At 35.4% G+C, this 22,278-nt stretch overlaps 2 protein-coding genes across 5 annotated transcripts; one reads left to right on the top strand and one right to left on the bottom strand.

The window, feature by feature from the left end:
* Positions 1–1,406: 1,406 nt before the first annotated feature.
* LOC102605901 (protein CHROMATIN REMODELING 4-like) lies at positions 1,407–17,581 on the top strand. 4 transcript variants are annotated; one of them, XM_006358615.2, is made up of 16 exons: positions 1,407–1,720; positions 1,873–1,945; positions 2,629–2,674; positions 4,376–4,518; positions 9,380–9,570; positions 9,668–9,795; positions 9,875–10,129; positions 11,808–11,948; positions 12,315–12,566; positions 13,288–13,425; positions 13,495–13,815; positions 13,934–14,107; positions 14,442–15,378; positions 15,475–15,869; positions 16,004–16,217; positions 16,600–17,581. In XM_006358615.2, the coding sequence occupies exons 1-16, from the start codon at positions 1,621–1,623 to the stop codon at positions 17,049–17,051; spliced, it is 3,960 nt and encodes a 1,319-aa protein (XP_006358677.1). In that variant the 5' UTR covers positions 1,407–1,620; the 3' UTR covers positions 17,052–17,581. The 4 variants fall into 4 exon arrangements, with proteins under 4 accessions (XP_006358677.1, XP_015169515.1, XP_015169516.1 ...); XM_015314029.1 differs by lacking the exon at positions 13,288–13,425; XM_015314030.1 differs by lacking the exons at positions 1,407–1,720; positions 1,873–1,945; positions 2,629–2,674 and adding an exon at positions 2,714–2,740.
* Positions 17,582–18,209: 628 nt separating this feature from the next.
* Positions 18,210–21,878, bottom strand: LOC102597781 (phenylalanine ammonia-lyase-like). Its single transcript, XM_006358593.2, has 2 exons — positions 21,414–21,878; positions 18,210–20,140 (listed from the first exon to the last, which is right to left on the bottom strand). The coding sequence occupies exons 1-2, from the start codon at positions 21,791–21,793 to the stop codon at positions 18,391–18,393; spliced, it is 2,130 nt and encodes a 709-aa protein (XP_006358655.1). The 5' UTR covers positions 21,794–21,878; the 3' UTR covers positions 18,210–18,390.
* Positions 21,879–22,278: the final 400 nt, after the last annotated feature.

Below are 22,278 nucleotides of genomic sequence, written 5' to 3'. Positions count from 1 at the left end.
AAATACAAGTTAATTATTTAAAATTTATATTAGATAAATAGGAAGCTTTATTAAATTAAATATTTAAGATATATATTATCTTTTTGAAAATATATTAATTAATAAACATATATTCTTAACTAATATTATGAACACATAATACCAACATAATACAATACGATATATAATATATTGTATTATGTTGTAATGTATTGTATTATATAATTTTAATAAATATAACATTTGTATAGGTTGTATTATTATTCGTCGTTACATAATGTCACAATCAACAATTCAAAAGATAAACCTACAAAAAAGTAGAATATGAGTTAGAGCTAAAAATATAAAGGTATCACTAGAAGAAAACTCTTTTAGAGCCTGGTACTAGAGCTGTCAAAATGGGCTGGTCCAACCCAACCCAACCCTAACGGGCTAGAGAGTTAAATGGGTTGGGACGGGCTGACCCTTTTAATTAAATGACCTATAAAATAGCAGCCCAACCCAGCCCTAAACGGGCCACGGGTTGGGACGGGTTGACCCTTCAACCAAAAACTAAACAATATTACTCTCTTAGAAAGAGTATCTAAGAGTATCGAACGTTGACGTTTATGAAGACGACATCAATACATACAAATTTTTATTTATGAATCACACACTTCGATGAATACTTACAAAAAATACATTCATGAATCACACACTTTGGTGAATACTTACAAAAATACATTTATGAATCACACACTTCGGTGAATACATACAAAAATACATAATAGTCAACATAAGATTTAGCGGGAAAATGTTGATCATTCCACCATTCCTCCCACAAAAAACTAGCTAGTTTAAAAGATTTGATTTTTATTTTAAAAATATTTATTGATAAAAACTTTACAAATAAAACACTACTAAAAATATATATAAAAAATATTTTTAAATATTCATAGCCCACAGGCTGGCCTCTGAGGCTTGCGGGCCAAATGAGGTTGGACTAAAAAGCCTCATTCCTAAATAAGCCAAAAAAATTAGGTCCAACCCCACTTAATTCAAGGGTTGGATTGGGCCGGCCTAGTGGGCCAAACCCATTTTGACAGCTCTACTTGGTACCAATCAAGCTCCCTCTTCTTATCGTCAAGTGGTTGAACGCCCCCTCGACGATAAAGAATTTAAAAATGATTACTAAATAATAAGTAAAGCCAAATAAGAAAAAATATTAAGATAACACGCAGTTGTTTTAGATTGGTTGTTAGTAATGATAAATTAAAGCATACAATATAATAAAATTTAACTAATAATCAAAACAAATATGATATTTAAACTAACAATATAATATAATGCATAACAATCCTCCAAACAATGTGTTAGTGACTCATAATAAAGACAAATTTGAGTAACCATCTCTCAAAAAGTTAACACAGTTTCTCTCTCTCACTCCATTAACTGCATGCACTGGCACAGTTGATGCAGAGCACTATCTCAAGGCGGAAAGAAGTGTAGGCAGCACTGTGCAGGTGGCAGAAAAGCGTACGGAGGAGGAGAAAACCTGGCTATGGCAACAGTCAATGTTTTCGCCATTTGAAGCTTAATGACAAAATAAAGCTTAAACAAACAAACAATAGAGACTGTAAACTGCTGAATTATTTGAGAACAATGGAGAAAAACGAGGAAGGTAGTTTGAAGAAGAGAATGACTGGGCGCAGCTATAAACAATGGCTAAAACAACGAGCACAACAAAGATCGAAACCCTCTGGTGAATTTTTTTTGGAAAAAACACTGTACTCGTTTTTTTAAAAATAAATAAATATATGTATGAAACAGTAGATTTTTTCATTTTCTTAAAAGGTCTAATCAGTGGAATAATATATTTTTTCATTTTTTTTTATTTTTAAAAACCCTGTTCAGAAGATGCTGCTAAAAAGGAGGATCAATCGACTCAAGAGCAAGAACACAAGGTGGAAGAAGTAAATGCACACAGGTATGTGCTTTAGAGGAGGAGTTAGATTTTTAGTTTATGAATTTTGGATCAATTTTTTAAAATGATTTTTATATAAATTATTTATGCCTACTAATTTTTTTTTTGTACATAAATATAAAAATAATTGTAGAAATAATATTTTTTTTGGTTTGGAGTATTTGGGGTTATGTGCCAAACAAAATATTAATATTTGTACTTCTTGCTTTTGTTACCAATCAAAATGAAGCTGCAGAACAGTTGGTTATTGAGTAAGCTAATTTGTTGTGGGAGATTTTGATTCTGCAGTTTTCTGGTTTTTTATTTTTTGGCATAATTTGTAATTCTCTAGCTTATCTTGCACACTATTATCCGAGAATCTTCGTGCATAATCAGTCATAAATGAGCTTAAATGAAGAAATGGGTATACTTCCAGGCACGGAGCAAGGTAGGGCCGAGGAGTTTATCCGACTTCTAGGTCAAAGAAATTATACTGTTTATATAAGATTAAACAGTACTTTGAACCCCTTCGACTTCTTAGCAAGTTTACTTCTTCTATTTTGAAACTCTTTCATCTAGCCAATCATCTTGTTTGGGACTGAGGCGCAATTGTTGTTGTTATTATGGAGTATCTCTCTGTTTGTCGTTTTTTTTTTTCCACATTCATTGTTGTGATACCATTCTATTGTGTTCTTATTCTTTTTCAGGGTGGATGATCGAAGAGAGAAACAAATTTGTTCATCAAAGGAGAATGTCAGTAAATGTCTAAGATTGATCTTCAACTGTTTCCTCTTTTAATCAGTTTTAATGGATATAAAGGTTTCGTTTGGTGTGCTTACAGTTGCAATGTCAAAAAATCATGTTAATTTATTATGAAGTTCGCACAAGTGCTTGTATTTCCAAAAATGCATAAGTGGTGATGTTTGACTGAACCTTTACTAGTAGCTTTAGGTTTAATATATAACCCAATTATGATAGAACCTATATCAATCAAATCTTTAAGGTGAACCAAATCTTTTGATTTAAGTTCCTTAGATCAAATTTACAAGATAGTCGATAGATAACAAAGGAGGTACTTCCTATTTATATTAGGTGACAGAAGTGTTATCTTCGAACTTTACAGAATTTTTTTAAAATTAATTTAGAAAGTCAGGTATGCAAGGGTGTTGCCTAGTGGTCGATGAAACTTGGAATATATATTATGGTAATTAATGGACATATCTTCGCAGAGGCAAAACCGTTTTGTGATATCTTCCTATTTACCTAAGCTTGGTGTGCAAAGTTAACCATTATTTGTATTTGTGGAAGGATGCAAACATTCGGTTTAATAGTCGAGGAGTGTGCAAATTGACCTGAACACTATTGTTATCACATTTTGTTTTTAAAGAAACCATTAACCAACATTTACCTAGTAAACTATGATGAAGGAAACGTACCAATGAGACAAAATGATGATACTTGGCTGCTCGTTTAAGCAGCTTTTTTTTTTTGTTAAATTAGGACAATAAGCAACCTGAACTAGACAGAAACTTTAAAATGTCAAAATGGTAGGTTAATTTGGTAGTTTGAAATTTTGGTGCAACTCCATTGTGTTTATGGACATACTTACATGCCATAGACTATGGAAGATATTCTTGCGGTCTTTTCGAGCTGCATAAAATAATTTCTTATCTCCAATGAGGTAATGGAAAATATCAATTAATTTTGATCTCATGATTGCAGTCTTTACACTTTAAATCTTCTATTTCCCACACAGAAGTGGTTTAAGCATCCCTATTATTTGGTATTTTGTTGCAGTGCATACAACCGGGCTTCTGATAATGTTTTACTCTTGTTTGCAGTCTTTCAAATCCTTGTTTCAATTCTCCTTTCTAGACTACAAGTGAAATGTTTGATGCAGTTGTTTCTGTTGTTTCTTTGTTTGATTGCTTGCTTTTCCAAGAAATATATTTCCCCTCAAGTTTTATGTTTTTCATGTAGCAAATATTGGTAGTGTCTTTAAACATTTTATAGTCTGAGAGAAGTTCTTAAAATCTTTTTAGCTTTACTTTAACCACTGAATGCTCTTTCATCTTCAGATATCTCCTTCTATTATGTTATACTAATAGAGTTTTTCGTGCTCAAAGAGGTCTGATATACTAAGGTCTTTCAGACATAAGGAGAATACAACACCCCTGTTAAAGAGAACACAAATATTCCTGTTAACAGGTTTTATGGAAGGCACCATGTGAAGTTGGAATGTAAATTTTAGGGTTCTAAGTGAGACTAATAAGAACCTGTACAACAGACATTTTGAAAAGTTTTGTTGCTGCTGCTATATTGGTCTTTTAATCTTTGGCCTAATCTTTCCTTCTGGAAGTGATGCAAAATGTTTTTTTGGGAGGCTGATTGTCATGTTTTTTTTTATCTTGGACAATATGAACTAACTGATAATTTGTCTTCTATATTTTGTAGGACAAAAAGGTCACTGAGCCTTTTAAAGCAGAGCTTAAAGTTGACAGGACTCATGATGCGAATTGTGTGGGCTCCAAACAGGATGATAAGAGTGGAGGTGAATCTAAGGACTGTTCAATATGCAAGCAGAAAGGAAATCTATTGTGAGTTGATCAAACACCATTAGTTACTTCATTGTAAATCCAGGTACATCATTGTTCTAAAAGTTTGAGAAAAAAAGAACTATGAGCCATAGCCCACTGTAAGCTTTGCGTCTATTTCTCTCACTCTTCTAGGGTGTCAATGGTTTTAGTTCGACCGATTATATCAAGAAATTTATATCATACCATTTTAAAAGTATCTTAATGTGTATAACCAAAATTAAACTTTTTCGAACCACTCCAATCATCCTGATTTCTCTTGGGTTTCAATTCGGCTTGGATAATATTTGGTCCTTTAAATTTAAGTTGAATAAGAATATAAATGTTACTGGGATTGCTATTTGTTACAAAATACATATCAACTTCAATATAACATATAAAAAGTTCCACTGCTCTTTTTAAGAAAAAAAAATGAACCGAGTAACATTTACTTTTAAAACAAACCTACTTTCTAAAGTTTTTTATGATTTTTTGAGGGTGCATCATGCCTCAACTATCAAGGTTACATCATTTGAAAGTATTGCTTCTTATTGATGTTATTCGGTTGAACATACATTAAGAAAAGCCAAACTAAAATTAGGTGACTGAAGAAAAGAAGGATTAAAAAAACCTGATAGTGTAATGGATTTTGATGAAATTAATTATTTTCATTCATCTTTGTCTCATTTAAGACAACCGGAGAATATATTGAAAAGAGTTCGACTCCCCCATTCTTTGGTTTGTTGGTACGAATTAGTTGAATTATTTCTTGATTTCATCCGTTTATTCCTTCAATTCAAAGTCATAAGGGGCTAATTCAATATTGTATAGCATAGAGCACAAGTAAAATAAAAAAGGTAATGGGAAGTACTTTTGGTACCTTCTTGGTATTTGCTTGAATAAAATTACCATTACCTTATAAGAAAAGGTAATGCGAAGTTGCACATTTTCATTTGGAATATATCTCTACTACTTTAATTGTTGTACTTTCCAAATAGTGAAACTATACCACTCTATTTCTTAACAACAATAAGAAAAATAACAGAAAAGAAGAGTAAATTATGTGAATCATTCAATAGTTAGCTTAAATTGGTAAATCTATATAGGTATGTTACCTTCTCAAAAAAAAATATAGGCATGTAAAAGTCTTGATACCTGCTAAGGCTCAAAATACTAATGTTTTATGCAAGTAAAATTTGAACCTAATGATTAAGTTCTCTAAATGAAAAATGAACCTAATGATTCGGTATGGTTATAGGCTCATACGGGAACCTATATATGAAAACAAATATGGTTTAGTTAGGCTTGTTTCCATTGGTGTGGTTGGTTTTAAATTTTCCTGACACCCCTCGTCCCCCCAACCTTCACTCAGTAGAAAGAAAAAAAAAATCCACACAACATAGAGATATCAAAAGTTAAACAGAGGAAATAACATGTAACTCAATATCTTTATAAAGTTATCTCATAGTTTCTTATTTAATCTTTTGAAAATTTAAAATTTACACAATGCATCAAGAAGCTGTAGTTGAAATAGGAAAATAGTCAATGTTTCCACGGTCTTGGTCTAACGGGAAAGGTATTACAAAGCAAGATGCGTTAAGAGCATGTCACCAGTATGAATTCTGCCTTCTGAACCAAGTCTGGTGGTTTAGTGGAGAAAGGTAGGGGAGTAGATCCATTACCCCACCATTTTTCGAAGCTGAGTGTTAGGGTTTTGCCCTGATTTTCTTACCATAATTTAAGATTTATTTTTCCTTAAGAAAAAACAAAACATTACCATAAATGTTTTTACTTTTCTTGAAAGGAAAATATAATATTATTTTATATTTGGTTTATTCTCTCCTTTTAGGACTCCTTTTCTAGTAAGAAAAGGTTTTAGGACTCTATAAATATAGGTTTGTTTCTTCTAAAACAATAACAATAACATCCGCAATGTAGTTGTTTAAGAGTCTTGTTTATGGGGAGATTTATTCTCTCTAAAGTTTCAATGTTTTTCTTTATATTAGTTTTGATATAATAATATTTTTGATTTTTAGTATAAGTTTTTTGTTATCTGATTTATCAACTGTTTGATTTGCAAATTATAAGCTTCCGCATGACGCCCTAATCACCCTTCAGAACCCAACACTGAGAACAACAGATGTCTTGGCTATAAATGAAAAAGGAGAATAATCAGAAACACATTAAGACCATTTTATTTTAGCTGCCTTGGTTTTGAAAGACTTGGAATGTTTGCTGAAAGAGATTATATGTAATTCTGGCACTATTTGTCATTATGATTGTGAAAGAACTTGAGCATCCAATCCAAACCATAAAGAACTTGAGCATCCACACTTTTAACAATGACTTGTCGGTGACAATGTTCAATTATTTTGTGTTTGGTTCTTTGAAATTGGATGTCCCTTAATGAATTGGATCTCTCGGCATGAACCTTATAATGCTGAAGGATTCTTATAGTGAAGAAGGTACAACTGCTTGGGAAAGTGCTGTCTGTTTCCGGAAGGACAAAAGAAGTTTTGTGTAAGGAATTGGAGAATAACTTGTATCTTATTCAATAGGTAAACATGTATAAATATAATAACATTAGATGCTAACTAAGGAAAGAAATAAAGAGAAAATCCTGAAGATATGCTATCTATCTATATCTTTGTACAATATCAAGAAATAGATCTATATACATTCCGTAACACTCCTCCTCAAGCTGGAGCATGTATATTGATCATGCCTAGCTTGTTACAAAGGTAATCAACTCGAGCTCCATGCAATGCCTTCGTGAACAAATCAGCTACTTGTTCTCCCGTCTTCACGTTGCCCATAGATATTAAGTTTTCTTGAATCTTCTCACAAATAAAATGACAATCAACCTCAATATGTTTCGTTCTTTCATGATATACCAGATTTGAAGCAATATGAAGGGCAACCTAATTATTACATCAAAGTTTTGATGAAGTAGAATGCTTCAATCCAATTTCAGTTAAAAGATGATGTATCCACATGATTTCACATGTAGAATGTGCCATTTTTCTATACTCGGATTAGTTAGCTCTTTATTTGTTTATCTCGCCCTTTTTTCTTTTCTTCGATTTTAGATGGTAAAAAAGAGAAAGGAATTTCCGATCTTGAACCTAGCTCTGCGCAGCTTGGATGAACAAAATGTGCAATGCATGGAATGAGATCACTACCATATCCTTTTCAATTTATCTAGTGAACATAGGCTTTGAGTGCGTACCATCGAGATACAATGTTTTGTTTCTTACTTCTCCATGACACCAAATTTCCACCTACAAAAACACAGTAACCAATAGTAGATCTTTGATCAATCTTGGATCCAGTCCAATCTGCATCTGTGAAACACTCAATGTGAGAGTGTCCATGATTGCTATACAATATGCCAAGTTCAGGGGCTCCTTTTAAATAGCATAAGATCTATTCTAAAGTTGCCCAATGTCTGACTGTGGGTGTGGACATGAACTGACTAATCACACTTCCTGCAAAGGCGATATCTGGACGAGTCACAATGAGATAATTTAATTTCCCAACCAACATTCTGTACTGCGCTGGATCTTCAAATGGATGGTCATCATCTTTCATAAGATGCACATTAGGAACCATTGGAGCTACAAGGTTTGGCAGCCAACTTTTCGGTTTCTGCTGGTAGTCTGAGATAGAAAAATTCCTTTCTTGCTTGTAGATACTTCTATTTCCAAGAAGTATTTAAGTTGTCCCAAGTCTTTTGTATGAAATTTAGTAGGTAAGAAAGACTTGAGAGAAGAGATACCTACAAAATCACTTTGTGTAGTGACAATGTCATCGACATATACAACAAGGTGTATAGTTCCAGCATCAGATTGCCTGTAAAAGACAGGATGATCACATTTAGGGATGGCAATGGGGCGTTGTAGGGCGGGGGCGGTGCGGGTTGTGCTTAACCTGCAAATTTTTTTAATCCACCCCGCCCCGCCCCCCATAACAACTCTTTTCATTTTCAACCCGCCCCACCCCGCTGCGCATAATTTTTTTAATATTTTCTTTTTCTAGTTATGTTTGATACTAAAAATAAATTCATAAAATAATTCATTTTTCATTAAGTTATATTAATTTAATAGGATAGTGACTTAAAATTTTATTTTTTAGAGGTCAATTGGGAAACATGTAAGAAATTGTATTATTTTTTATTGAACCATTTTCATTTATTATGTTGAATATTTTAGTAGCTTTAATGAAATTATCTTAATAAATAATGCTCTATCACTCTTATTACATGTAAAAAGTTAAAATTAAGTTTGAACCTACATAAAATCACATATTCCCGCAACCCGCCCCACCTCACATTAATTTTTAAAAAATCCACTTCAATCCACCCCGCATCCGACCCGCCCACACAACCTTAAACCCGCTCCGCCCCACATAGCCGTAAACCCACCCCGCCCGCCCCGCCCCATTGCCATCCCTAATCACATTTGCCCTTTTTGAGTCCAAACTCCTAAACTACCTCGCTAAATTTTCCACATCAAGCTCGAGGACACTGTTTCAAGCCATACAAGGACTTCTTCAAATGACAAACCTTTCCATGCCAGTGTTTTGGGAAGTGAGAAGAGGAAAAAAGCGAAGAGGGCTCTAGCTAACTTGTGGGCGCTTTTTGTGCAAGGAATTGAAGAGAATAACTTGTATCTTATTCAATAGGTAAAATACAATAACATTAGAAGCTAACTAAGGAAAGAAATAAAGAGGAAATCCTAAAGATATGCTATCTATCTATCTTTGTACAATATCAAGCAATAGATCTATATACATTCTGTAACAAACCTGATATAATAGCCTCTAGCTACTTCTTGGTTCTGTACCTTAGAGCATCACATCTCCTTTTTTTTTTTTTTTTTTCCAGATGCTGTACTGGAAGAGGATGTAAAAGGAACTTCCATCTTACTTGTCTTGTCCCCTCTGTGACCTATTTTCCACCTGGACCATGGCACTGTTATTGGTGTATCAGAAAAAAGATGAAATTAGGTGTTCATGCTATATCTGAAGGAATAGAGTCCCTTTTGGATGCCAGACAGCTTAGTTTGGGTGATGAAGGTACATGCTATCTACAATTTTTCTTATATCTTGTTTTGATTACGTTCTACAGTGTGACATCGACCGGTCTATTTGTACTTTTCTAATATGGAACCAGTGGTGCAAAAGCGGGAGTATTTAGTGAAGTACAAAGGTCTTGCTCATGTTCATAATCGCTGGATTACAGAGGAGCAGGTGCGTCTTGAGGCTCCAATAGCCCTTACGAGATTCAAGAAAAATCACAAGGTACAATGATTATCATAATCTTTTCTTGCCTTCTTTCTTCTGCAAGTCACCTTTGAAAGCTCTATGATGATTTCTCCAGAGTGTAAGTTGGAAAACTGAGTGGAGTCTTCCTCATCGTTTGCTAGACAAGAGGAAGTTAGCAGTTCTGGATGATGATGCAGATTGCCATTATGAGTGGCTTGTGAAATGGACAGATCTTGACTACAGTCATGCCACATGGGAATTGGCGAATGCTTCATTTCTAATGTCGCATGAGGCAGTCAAACTCATGACAGATTATGAAATCCGTCATCAGCTGGCTAAGAAAGAATCACATCCTTTGACGGAAGATGAGGTAGTTCTTTCTTTTTTATCAAGTAAAAGTATTTTCATTCATAAACATGGCATAAATAGCCGTATACCAGGGGTATACCAAAAGGTACATAATCTACAAAACAATATTATTCTTTACAAACTCCACCCAATCATCGATGTAAAGCTAAGCTTGAGATTCAGGAGGATCCTTTCTCTTCAACGGTTCAACCTGCCTTGGGTGTACACCAAATTCATGGAGTACTAGGAGCAGTATGACACTTAAAACATTCTTTTGACTGAAACCTGTCAAGAAACATGAGACTGTTGATTTCACATCCCTTTTCCTTCTACTGACAAAACATAGTTACTCAGTTTCAATGAATAGAGCAAAAGTTCACGCATTTTGTTTTTTCTCCTTAGCCTGTTTCACAAAAATATTCTGTCATTACCTGCTGACAGAAGGCTTTTGAATATTTATCTTTATGCTTCTACTGAAATTGCTTTTGATGCTGTTGTTATTTTGATGTTTCTTTAGCTAATATGCAACTATCATTTACATGTTTGCCTTGTCAAGATACGCATCTTTGGATGATGTTCTGCAGTTGGTCAAAACTATCAATTATTGTTCTCCAGTTTTATGTTTGAATTTCAATGTGGTCACCTTCATCTTTAAAAAGACTTGGACACTTCTCAGTTCATTTACATAGATTTATGAGCAAATCAGGACTTGACTTCCCCATAACGAAATTTATGCAATCTTGCCAGTTTTCATGCTAATCTTAGTCTCAGTTGTTGCTATGGAATTTGTCAAGTATTGAGCTGATGCTAAACTTTTTATTGCTAGAACAAGTTTAGAAATTCCATGGAATCACTTACATTTGATAGAGGATACACCTATTCACCGGGAGAGTTCTGCATGCCCTCAAAATTCTAAAAAAAGTTGCGGTGGCCTTGATCCATTCTGCATGATTCTTTAGTAGTTAAACTGAACCTAGTGTGTGTGAAGGAGAGAGAAACTAGTGTACATGTCCTCATTATTCTAGGAATTGCATCGACCTTGATCGGTTGATCTATTCTGAGCTCGTTTGGCCATAAAAATTTTGAAATTTGAAAGAAGTACTTTTTTTTTTCAAAGTGAACAATGATATTTGGAAATTGGAGTTGTGTTTCGCTATGAATACAAATCGGAGTTGTTTTTTATTTTTTCGAGTGATTTGGAGTGAAAAAAGTGAAAACAACTTTTAGTGTTTAGAATTTCTGAATTTAATGGCCAAACATGATTTCTGAAATTTAACTCCGGAAAAATGTATAAAAATATTCACGCCCAAAAAATATATTTTGAGACGGTAACTTTTACATACAACTTTCCTGCTCACTAGTTCTGTAGACTCGCTTGGCCCTTGGCACTTTAATGAGTGTGTAACTTGAGCCTCAGATCACTCATGGAGTTTATTGTGGAGTTTCAATCTTCCTGCCTTCAGCTTCTCAGAAACGCAGTTGAAGTTGACACTCAGTTTGAGATCAAACTAGTATCTACTATTTTGTTCTTATTTAAAAGTATTTTCAAATTTCTTGTTGTCAAAAGTATTTTGCTTCTGAAGTTTCTTCCTTATTAAGGTAACCAATGAAAGGGAAAAATATTAACTGTCCAATGTGTTTTTATTGTGTTTGTAATTCTGTAGCCTAAATGAGGTCATGTTTTTCCAATAATCCTGCAGAAAAGGAAAGCCAACTTTCCAGAACTACCGACGCCTTTATTTGGAAGTGCACCTCAAGTCTATAGCAATCATCTTTCTTTTATCAACGGTCTTCGTAAATATTGGCAAAAGGGTCAGAGTGCTGTCATCATTGATGACCAGGTGGGTGGATGCTTTTCCAATTCTCCTTCTTATGCACACATCCTCTTTGCAACTACAACTATGCAGCCAAATTCTATCTAAAGTTCCAATGAACACAGTAGCAGGCTTGTGGCCTCTGCCGTCTGAATTTTGTTCCTTTGCACTACAGAGGTTTCAGCCTTTGGAATTTTGCTGAACCTCCATTTCTTTTCAAGTCATTCATACATTCTGATACATTGAGTTTCAAGCTTGCTGATGATTCTCCAATTTCTCTTTTGTTGTAATCTGATCCTCCAAGATTTTCACCTATTATAAATGCCTGCTGCTCCTTCTTTTGAGTCTAAAATATTAACTGGAGCTGAACTGTTCAATGTCTATAATTCACAGGAACGGATTTTGAAGGTGGTCTTATTTCTATTGTCCTTGCCCAAGGATGTCGGTCTTCCTTTTCTCATAATCACAACTTCTGCTGCTCTTCTTCTGTGGGAAGCTGAGTTCTCACGTTGGGGTTATGCTAACATTGTTGTGTACAAAGGTAATAGAGATATACGGGCCATTATTAGGACACTCGAGTTTTACAACAAACAAGGTGCCCTTATGTTTCAGGTTCTCCTGTCATGTTATGATGTTATTGTTGAGGTAAACCTTCTTCTTTTTTTTTCGTTTTCATTTGTTTGCCATATGACTTACAATGAGAGATGAAGTATTCATGTGTTATTTCTCAAGATGGATTTTTTCGAAAGTTGTGCTCCACCTTAAATGATTACCCCACATTGTATTCTGTCACATTGCAGTATGGTATTATAGTTTTTCTGATCTATATTAGCATTCATCCTTATGTAGGATCTAGAAATGCCCAATCCCATAGCTGGGAAGCAGATACTGGGTGATAATTTTTCTGACCTATATATAGCACTATCCTTATTGTTAGATTGTCCCACATTAGTTGATCGAATGAGTTGTTGTCTCCTTATATAGATTTAGGCAGTCCTCATCTGGGCTAACTTTTGGGTTGAGTTGGGTTCTTGATTCATTTTTTTACATGGTATCAGAGTTAGACCCATTTCTATCTTTCGTTTACTTAATGTTGGGTACCCGTGTTATATTGTCCATCCTCCCGATGTCTAGCACTTGGCGTGCCTGGGATGTTAGATTGTCTCACATTGGTTGATGGAGTGAGTTGTGGTCTCCTTTTATGGTTTTGGACAATCCTCACCTCATGGACTAGCGTTTGGGGTTGTGATAAGGTCCAGTTTCTTAACTTATATGCAGAATCTTGAAATGCTTAAACCCATTAGTCGGGGGTGCAGATACAGTGTAATATTTTTCTGATCTATATTTAACATTTATCCTCATGCAGGATCTTGAAATGCTTAGACCAATAGGTTGGGGAGCAGTAATTATAGATCAGTGTCAGGGTTCTTCCATGTCAATGCATCACTCACAACTTAAAGTGCTCATTGCTGATATGAGATTACTTATTTTTCGTCAACTAGAGGTTTGCATTCTTCTATTCTGAATAGATTCCCAAGTATCTACAGTAACTTATGTCTCTTAGATGTATCAGGATAGATGTGATAGAAGGTTCAATCGTTGCAACATTCTCTCTTTTCTTGATCCGAAACATGACAAGGCCAACAATAAGCTGTTAGACACTGATTCTGACATAGATCTAACTGAATTCAAGGAAAGGCTTAAACACTTTGTTGCATATGAGTGCAAGTCCTCCACTTCCAAGTTCATTGAATACTGGGTTCCTGTCAAACTCTCCAATGAACAAATTGAGCAATATTGCGCTTGCCTCTTTTCAAATTCAGCATGGCTTTGCTCATGTCTGAAGAATGACTCACCAAGCTCCCTCTGCGATATTCTAGTATCTACCAGGAAGGTTCGGTCTGGTTCGACTTTTTTAGCTTCCAGTAATTCAGTCTTAAAATGTAATACCTTTAGCTTTTGTGTGTGACATATCACCATATCTCTGACGTGGACTTTCACTTTGTTTTTAGTGTTGTGATCACCCTTACCTCGAAGATCGATCTCTGCAAGACGTAGTTATGGATGGCATTCCTGTAGATCAGCACTTTGATGCTGAAATTAAACTAAGTGGCAAATTGGAACTCCTCAATAAAATTCTTCAGGAGATCAAACAGCAAGGACAAAGAGTCCTCGTTCTTTTCCGGGTATCTGCTTTTACTTCAATTTTTTCTTTCATTCTAGTTCTTTTCCGATTTCCATATGTGACTTTGATATCCCCAAGTGACTGCATGCGACCATATAAATGATGATTAGTCCCCCCCCCCCTTGGAGCTCTCTTGTATGTTCTTTCTTATTTTTATTTGTGGAGATGTATATATCCGTCAGGAAATGGTCTTTCGAAAAGATTGAATTGATTGTTATTTGTTGGATTTGCTCTAATACACATGTGATCTTGTTTTATTTGTCTCCTAATACTTTGCGTAAGGGCTAGTGCCAATGTTTGTAAATTTAACTGATTCTATGTTGATAATGTTACAGTCTCTTGGTGGCTCTGGTGTTATTTCCATTGGGGATATCTTGGATGATTTTATTTATCGGAAGTTTGGTGGGGATTCTTATACGAGCATTAGTGGGAATGTTACTCGTAAAATGAAGGAAGCTACCTTGAACAAGTTCAACAATAAGGGAAGTGGGAAATTTGCTGTTTTGATGGAAACTCGTGCTTGTGTTCCCAGTGTCAAGCTTTCGGGAATAGATATAATTATTTTGTTTAACAGTGACTGGGACCCAAATAATGATTTAAGATCCCTGCAGAAGATTACAGTTTATTCACAGTCGGAGCATATAAAGGTATTACGTCTATATTCATGTTTTACTGTTGAAGAGAAAGCACTAATTCTTGCAAAGCAAGGTCTGACAATTGACAGTAATATAGAGAATATGAAACAAGCCGCTTGCCATGTGCTGCTAACTTGGGGTGCCTCTTATCTTTTCAATATGCTTGATTGTTTCCATGTACAATCTTCAATCTCAAAGAGATCATCTGAAGTTGCTGCTTTAGATGATGTCGTTGCTGAATGCTTAGGCTTACTGTCTAGTAACTGTGAGAACAGTGTTTATAACAGCTGTTCAAAGATATTGAAAGTACAGCAGAATGGTGGGACTTATCCAAGTAAAACATCTCTACTTGGTGAACTGGAAATGCAACAGATGGATGATTCTTCTTTTGTGAGAGGATTGCTGGAGAATGAATCTCCCCACGTTTTCTGGACAAATCTGCTGCATGGAAGGGTTCCTAGGTGGAAACACTCGCCTAGTCCATCACGAGGGAATAGAAGGAAAGTTAGACTCCAGGGTGATTTGAATCAGCCATCTAAAGGGGAACAAGTTTCTGAAAAAGAGGGCAATAAAGTTCATCTTACTCCAGAGCCCAAGTTAAGGAAGAAAAGGAAATTGCATGTCCAGCGTAAACTTGGTATGTAGTGCCTAATTTATGTCTTTGTTCCCGGTAATTTTCTTTTATCATCAGGCACTGACATATTTGGTTTTTGATGCCAATCCCATTTTCTAGGAACATCTCATCTTTCTGCTGGTGATAAGAATAAATGCAGGCGTCTTGCAACTAATCGTAGTCCTCAGTGTGATAAACCAACTAAAGACAATCATCAGAGCCATGAGATTTGTATTAATTCTTCCAGTCACCAGATTTTAGATTCCATGAATTGGTCAATAGACTCTTCTATTCAGCGGTCTATAGGAAATTTGCCACTGCAACAACATGCGAGTATTGGTGCAGTGAATGGTACAAGTATGAAAAGCAGAAACAGCCACGAAGATCAATGCCGTCCCGATGCCTCTCCAAACACACCTAACCTGCCTCAATCCCCTTACCTACACCCACTTCATATGGAGATGGAGAGGATACAAAAGGAGAGAGAACAAATTACGAAATTGCATGAAGATGTGGTTTGTCCTTCCGACCTCTGTCCTTTTCTTGTTCATTTGTGTCTTTTCATTTATTGTTTATTTTTTTAATTTAATTATGACAATGCTTCACATTGCAAAGACAACTTAAGGTTTCATTTATAATTGTTATGCAGAAATTGCTCCTGCAATCTGAATTTGAAAAAGAGCTAGATTCAATTATGAAGAAGTATGATTTGCTGCTTCAGATTGCTGAAATGGAATTATCTCAAAAGCAAGAAGATCTTGATACGATCTTCAACAAAGTGCATGTGCATAAGTTACTAGCCGAAGCCATGACACAAGTACAAGATACTGCTGATTCAGTTGGGCCACTGGAGATGACTGTAGGTATGCATTCCTAATGATTCATCTCTTGATTATAACTATGGTATCTGCAGTTGCATATGCTTTAAAAGAAAGCACTTCAATCAATCTGTTAGTGGAGCCAAGCATTTTAGAATTTCTATTGTTAGCAGTGGACAAAATGTTCAAATATAAAGCTATAGTCTCATATTTCTCCTTTTTCTCTGTTCTGATTCTGTCTATCCACAGAGCCTGAACTTGTCTAGTCTTTTGATACAACTTTGGGATATAAATGTGAAATATAATTAGGATAAATAACATCTCAAGCTCTATTACTTTCGGATTCTATTAACTTTAAACATTTCCTGTCTCTCGGATACTTTGTCTAGTTTTATAAATGATGTCTATAGTGTGTGCTTTTCTCCAGATGTTGATGGGAGGACTATTAACGGATCTGGAGAATCATTACCAAACAGACCAAGTAGTGTCCCAGCAGTTACTGCATCCATCTCAGAACCTGTCAACTCCGAGCAACGAGCTGCTGATCCTCAAATATACTCTGAGAATTTTCCAATGGCTGCCATTCCATCTCTGAATGCTGAATTGCCTAGAGTTGAAGAGTTAGCTGTAGTTCGACGGACAAGTGCAAGGGCCACCTTGCAAACAACATCCTCTGCTGATCTGCCAACAAGTGGTTCACGTCCGACCCCAACGCCAAACTATCAGTCCGTCATCCTTACACCAAGTCAACTCTCGATCCAAACTTCGAGGTATGCAGCGAGGCCTGGAGCAGGCTGTGAACAACGGAGACCAGCTCCACATCTGCTACATTTTAGACCGCTGCCAACAATGAATTCTTTGAATTCCAGCCTGTTGTAGCGCTTACACCACACTTTTAGTCACCTGGTGGAAATACCAACAACATAGTCCACAATGAAGGTGATGAAACTTCTCATTCGATGACCAAACAGGATCGGTTTTCCAATGAATGGTGCACTGCCAGCAGGAATTTGCTTCAATATCCAGGGCATCATATATTAGGTGTGGCTCGGGTTGATAGCGGACTTTCTCATCTTTGGTGTGATCTTCATTTGGTGTCTCTCTCTGTCCCCGCTGACACTGTCTAAGATCTCTATAGTGGTGAATTACAATACCAGTCTTAGCTTGGCACAGTAAGCTAAATTTGGTCACTTTGCTCTATGTGAAGTGCTAGTATTAGGGGTTTTTGCTGGTCTCTAAAATGGTGAGTTACAGATCAGGCTTATCAAATTTCTAGGAATTCTAGGCACAGAATATAGTACTAGTATACAAGTAATGATTCCTTTCACCCATTTATTTTGAAAATTTTGGCTTCATACCTATTGAATATTTGATCTAACAGGAATGAAATTGCCTATTATTTTTTTACAGTTTTTTTGAAGATATGCTGTCAGAGAAAACAGTAGCTTTGTTGAAACAATGTCTTATTTCTTGTATGTCGATATGAGCGCTAGCTTCATGGTCTTTTATGCCATTGACTATATCACGATCATTTGAACACGAAAAAATCTTATTCACACTCGATGTTTACAGCCAGTTGAAAGTATCTTAATTTCATATGTTAGGAAAACCTGATATTTGTTACAGGTTCAGATGTCAACCAATAAACATTCAGCTTTTGGCACCCATTGCCATTCTTTTTTTTCTGAACTGTTCATTATTTTTGTTTAATTTGTTGTGCTAAAATGAAATTACGTGAGTATAGAAGGACGGTTGTGGTAGGGTTGGCAACAAGCATTGTCAATTCATAATAAATCTTCCTAATACAAAATGATGATGATATGAGTGGAACTTGGAAAAATAATGATTCCTATAGCTGATATTGACTTGTTTGGGACTGAAGCGTGGTTGTTGTTGTGTTACACTAAATGTGAGCGCTCGCATTGCCGGTATCAAGCGGTAGGTTGGCAACCATTGTAAAACTTGTAAATTCATTGATGAATCCTCCTAACACAAAATGGAGATGACATGAGTTGAACTTTAATGGAGAAATGAAGATTCATAAAATCGACCCAACTTATTTGAAACTGAAACATATTTATTGTTGTCGTGTGTTAAATGAGATGTCTAAACAACGTGAAACAAACATATGCAAGAAAAAAACAAAGCCAAATCCAAATACAATACATCTTTTTCACCATTACTTCCACAAAAAGGTCCTCCTTTTGCAAGCAAACACCTAACAGATTGGCAGAGGAGCACCATTCCAGCTCTTGAGACACTCCAACAATGGATCAATGATTTGTCCATTGCACAATGCTGTGAACACCTTGTCAATATCCTCGCCGGGAGATCGAACTCTTTCTCCTGTCAACAATTCTGTTCCAAGTTCTTTCCTTACAAACCTGTACAATGGATATGATCTGCATTCTGTGATCCTGTTAGGAATTGAAGGGTTGCCACTTTCAAGAATAACTCTTGCATTCTCAACCTCATTAGGCAACACAACCTTTAATTCGTCCTCGAAAGCTCCAATCTTTTGGAATATTGAGCTGTTCACATTCTTCTCACTTTCACCATTCTTCATTGCATAATCAACAAGGACTTGTCTCAGCTTCTGCATCAAAGGGTAGTTGGAACTGCAAGGATCATCAGCATAGGCAAACAAGTATTCCCTGTCCACGACTAGAAGCAATTCCTTTTCGCAGAATCTTGCTGGATGAAGCTCACCATTAGCATCCATTGTCAAAGTTCTCTTAGCTACTCGGCTAACTGTGTCCTTTACTGCATTCTTCAAGTTCTCCTCCAAATGCCTCAAGTCTATAGATTGGCAAAGTGCCACTATATAGGTTGATGACATTAGCTTCAAGATATCGACAGCCTCAGCTGTTTTCCTAGCTGAGATTAAGCCCAAGGAATTCACATCCTGGTTGTGTTGCTCAGCACTTTGGACATGGGTAGTCACTGGATTTGCCAAGAACTGAAGTTCTGAGCAGTAAGAAGCCATCGCGATTTCAGCTCCCTTGAAACCATAGTCCAAGCTTGGATCCCTTCCTCCTGTGAGATTAGATGGCAACCCATTGTTGTAATAGTCGTTGACAAGTTCCGAGAACTGAGCAAACATCAACTTCCCAATTGATGCAAGAGCCAATCTTGTATTATCCATAGAGACACCAACAGGGGTGCCTTGGAAGTTACCACCATGCAATGCCTTGTTTCTTGAAACATCGATCAATGGATTGTCGTTCACTGAGTTAATCTCCCTCTCAATCATCTTAGTTGCAGCGCGAATGACTTCAATTTGAGGACCAAGCCATTGTGGAGATGTTCGGAGAGCATAACGATCTTGCTTTGGTTTTTGAAGAGGATCCATTTCATGAAGCTTTTGAGCTGCCTTCACATAAGAGCTGCCATCCAAAATGTGTTCCATAATAGCAGCAGCCTCAATTTGACCAGGATGATACTTCAACTTGTGTGTCAAATGGTCAGTGAATTCAGGCTTTCCATTCATCACTTCAGCGAAAATCGCAGACAAAACTTCAGACATTACAGCAAGAATGTTGGACTCAAACAGGACAATTGATGCCATACCAGAGCCAACTGCTGTGCTATTTGTAATTGCAAATCCTTCCTTAGGCTGGAACTCGAAAAATCCACCACTAATACCAGCAACACGGAACGCTTCTTCAGCATTAAGGATCTCACCATTGGGTCCAACAGCCTTGGAATTAGGCCTACCAATGAGCAAACCAGCAATGTAGGATAGAGGGACAAGATCACCCGAGGCAGTGAGCGTGCCACGGAGGGGCAAACACGGGGTGATGTTGTTGTTGATCAACTTAGTAATTGCTTCCAAGATTTCAAATCTAATGCCAGAGTAGCCTTGAAGCAGAGTGTTGATCCTAACAAGCATAGCTGCCCTTGTTGCTGAATGTGGCAATGTATGACAAGTTTCTGTTCCATTGCCAAATACTCCAGCATTCAAGAACCTGTAAAATCAGTGTCATCAAGATTAGATTTTGAACTGAATTCTACTAACTATATACAAAATATAACAAGTCTCATCAATAGAGCATATGTCGATACTTCGAGGAAGAGCACCCTATTATTTGGACCAAACTATTGACAGCAGAAACATTTTTAGACTAGACTACTAACTCAAGTTATTTTTTTGTTCAATTCTCATAGTTTAAAGGCATTTTTTATGCTTCGTAAGTCTGCACACGTCCTTCCAAGTTGATAAAGAATTATTATTTTTTAGAAAAGAAAAAACTTGAATGAAGTGAAATGATTAAAATATCCCCACCCATCACACACACCATTTCCATAAACTCCACATGCATAAGTCAATTAAAGTAGGAGTAATATGATATGTCACATTATTTATTGACTTTATAACACTAATAAGTAACTTTTCATACTAACTTTAATAAATGATAATTTGAAAATAAACTAATAACTTGCTAATATGATCATATTATTTTATAATATGACAGTAAATACTCCTTCCGTTCACTTTTACTTGTCACTTACTTCTAAAATATATTTTTATTTTTACTTGTCACTTCTTATATATCAAGAAAAAACAATTATATTTTTCCATGCTTCATCTTCAGCATTAAATATTTATTCTCCAAATCACTTTTCCAGACCTAATATTAAACATCATTTAATAGAGATAGTTCGATAAAATACCTATATCCTATAAAATCTTTTTTAGGCTATCTGATCATATGAAAAATAAATACAAGTAACGACGTAATCAAATAACACACAAAAATAAGACAGTCAGACAAGTTATATCGAGAGTGTAAAATAATCTTTGTAAGGACAAATGAGAGATATAGTGAATAATTAATTATTGTAATAGCTATTGACTCAAAATTACTAGATTATTTTTTATATATGCTTAATCATTTTTGCTTCTCTATATAGAGATTGAGATTTTTAACTTTTATATTCCGTCACGAAAATATAATTTTATTTTTATGTTATCAGATCATATGAAAAATAATTATAAAGTATGCACTGACAAAAACACAAAAAATAAGATAATCAACATAACACAGAGAGTTATAGAAATTTTTACACTATTAGATCACACGAAGAATAACTGAAACTCTACAAGTACCGTCATGATCATCAATGATCCGAAAAAACAAGGTAGTCGACAAGCTATTTCGAAAAATGTAAAAAAAAATTATTTACACTATCAGTATATTTATCAAAAAATTTAGATGAAAATTAAGTTGTTTAATTTACCTAATAAGTTCCTTTTGAAGACCACCTCCATTTTTGGTTCTTCTTTTAGAATTAGCACCAAAACCAGTAGTAATACCATAAATATCTCTTCCTTTACTGACACTATCCATAATCCAATCACTACTAGCTTTCACACAAGCCCTTGAACTTTCAGAAAGTTCCACTTTGACCCCACTAGTTTTGTTATTGGCATTTGCAATGGATGCAACTTGTCCAATAGTCAAATTCTCACCCTCAAGTTTCACAATTGGCTTCCTAAATTCATACACCATCTTTTTCACTTCATCCAAATGACTCCCTCTTAAAGATTCAGCAGCCATTTCCCAATTTAATGGATCATGAACATTGACATGTACATTTTGCGCAATTGATGAGGCCATTGGATCAAGAAAATGGCTAGAATTGTAATTGAAAAACTTAAGAGAAAAATGGAATTTACTTATAACAAAAAAAAATGTTTTGATTTTTTTTCTTTTTTTGGTTGTGATAGAAGGCAAGTGTGGTGAGTATAAATAGAGGAACAAATGTTGGTACGTAAAGATTAAAAGTGGTGAATTTTAAGTGTAATTAACGGTTGAGATTTGAGGATAATGTGATTAATTCATGCAACATTGGATTAATTTATTTTTTATTGAAAAAAGAGAAGATTTTGGTGGGGTTGGTGGATTTAGGATAGTGTTTGAGTTGCTTTGGGTTGTTGGGAGAAAAAACTTAGGGGTAATTTTACACTTTTCCTCTTGATATTGATTGATGAAATAAATAAAGGATTATCCAAGAAATTTAATCAGTGTATTAAAAGGTAATTTTGGGACTCATCTAGGGTGAGGTATTGCCAAAACGCTTCGAGGTTTATTTGTGGGGATTA

Source organism: Solanum tuberosum, unplaced genomic scaffold (assembly GCF_000226075.1).
Source record: "Solanum tuberosum cultivar DM 1-3 516 R44 unplaced genomic scaffold, SolTub_3.0 scf00267, whole genome shotgun sequence".
Taxonomy (NCBI): Eukaryota; Viridiplantae; Streptophyta; class Magnoliopsida; order Solanales; family Solanaceae; genus Solanum; species Solanum tuberosum.
Note: the sequence above shows the minus strand (reverse complement) of the source record. Positions and strands in the feature narration are given on the sequence as shown.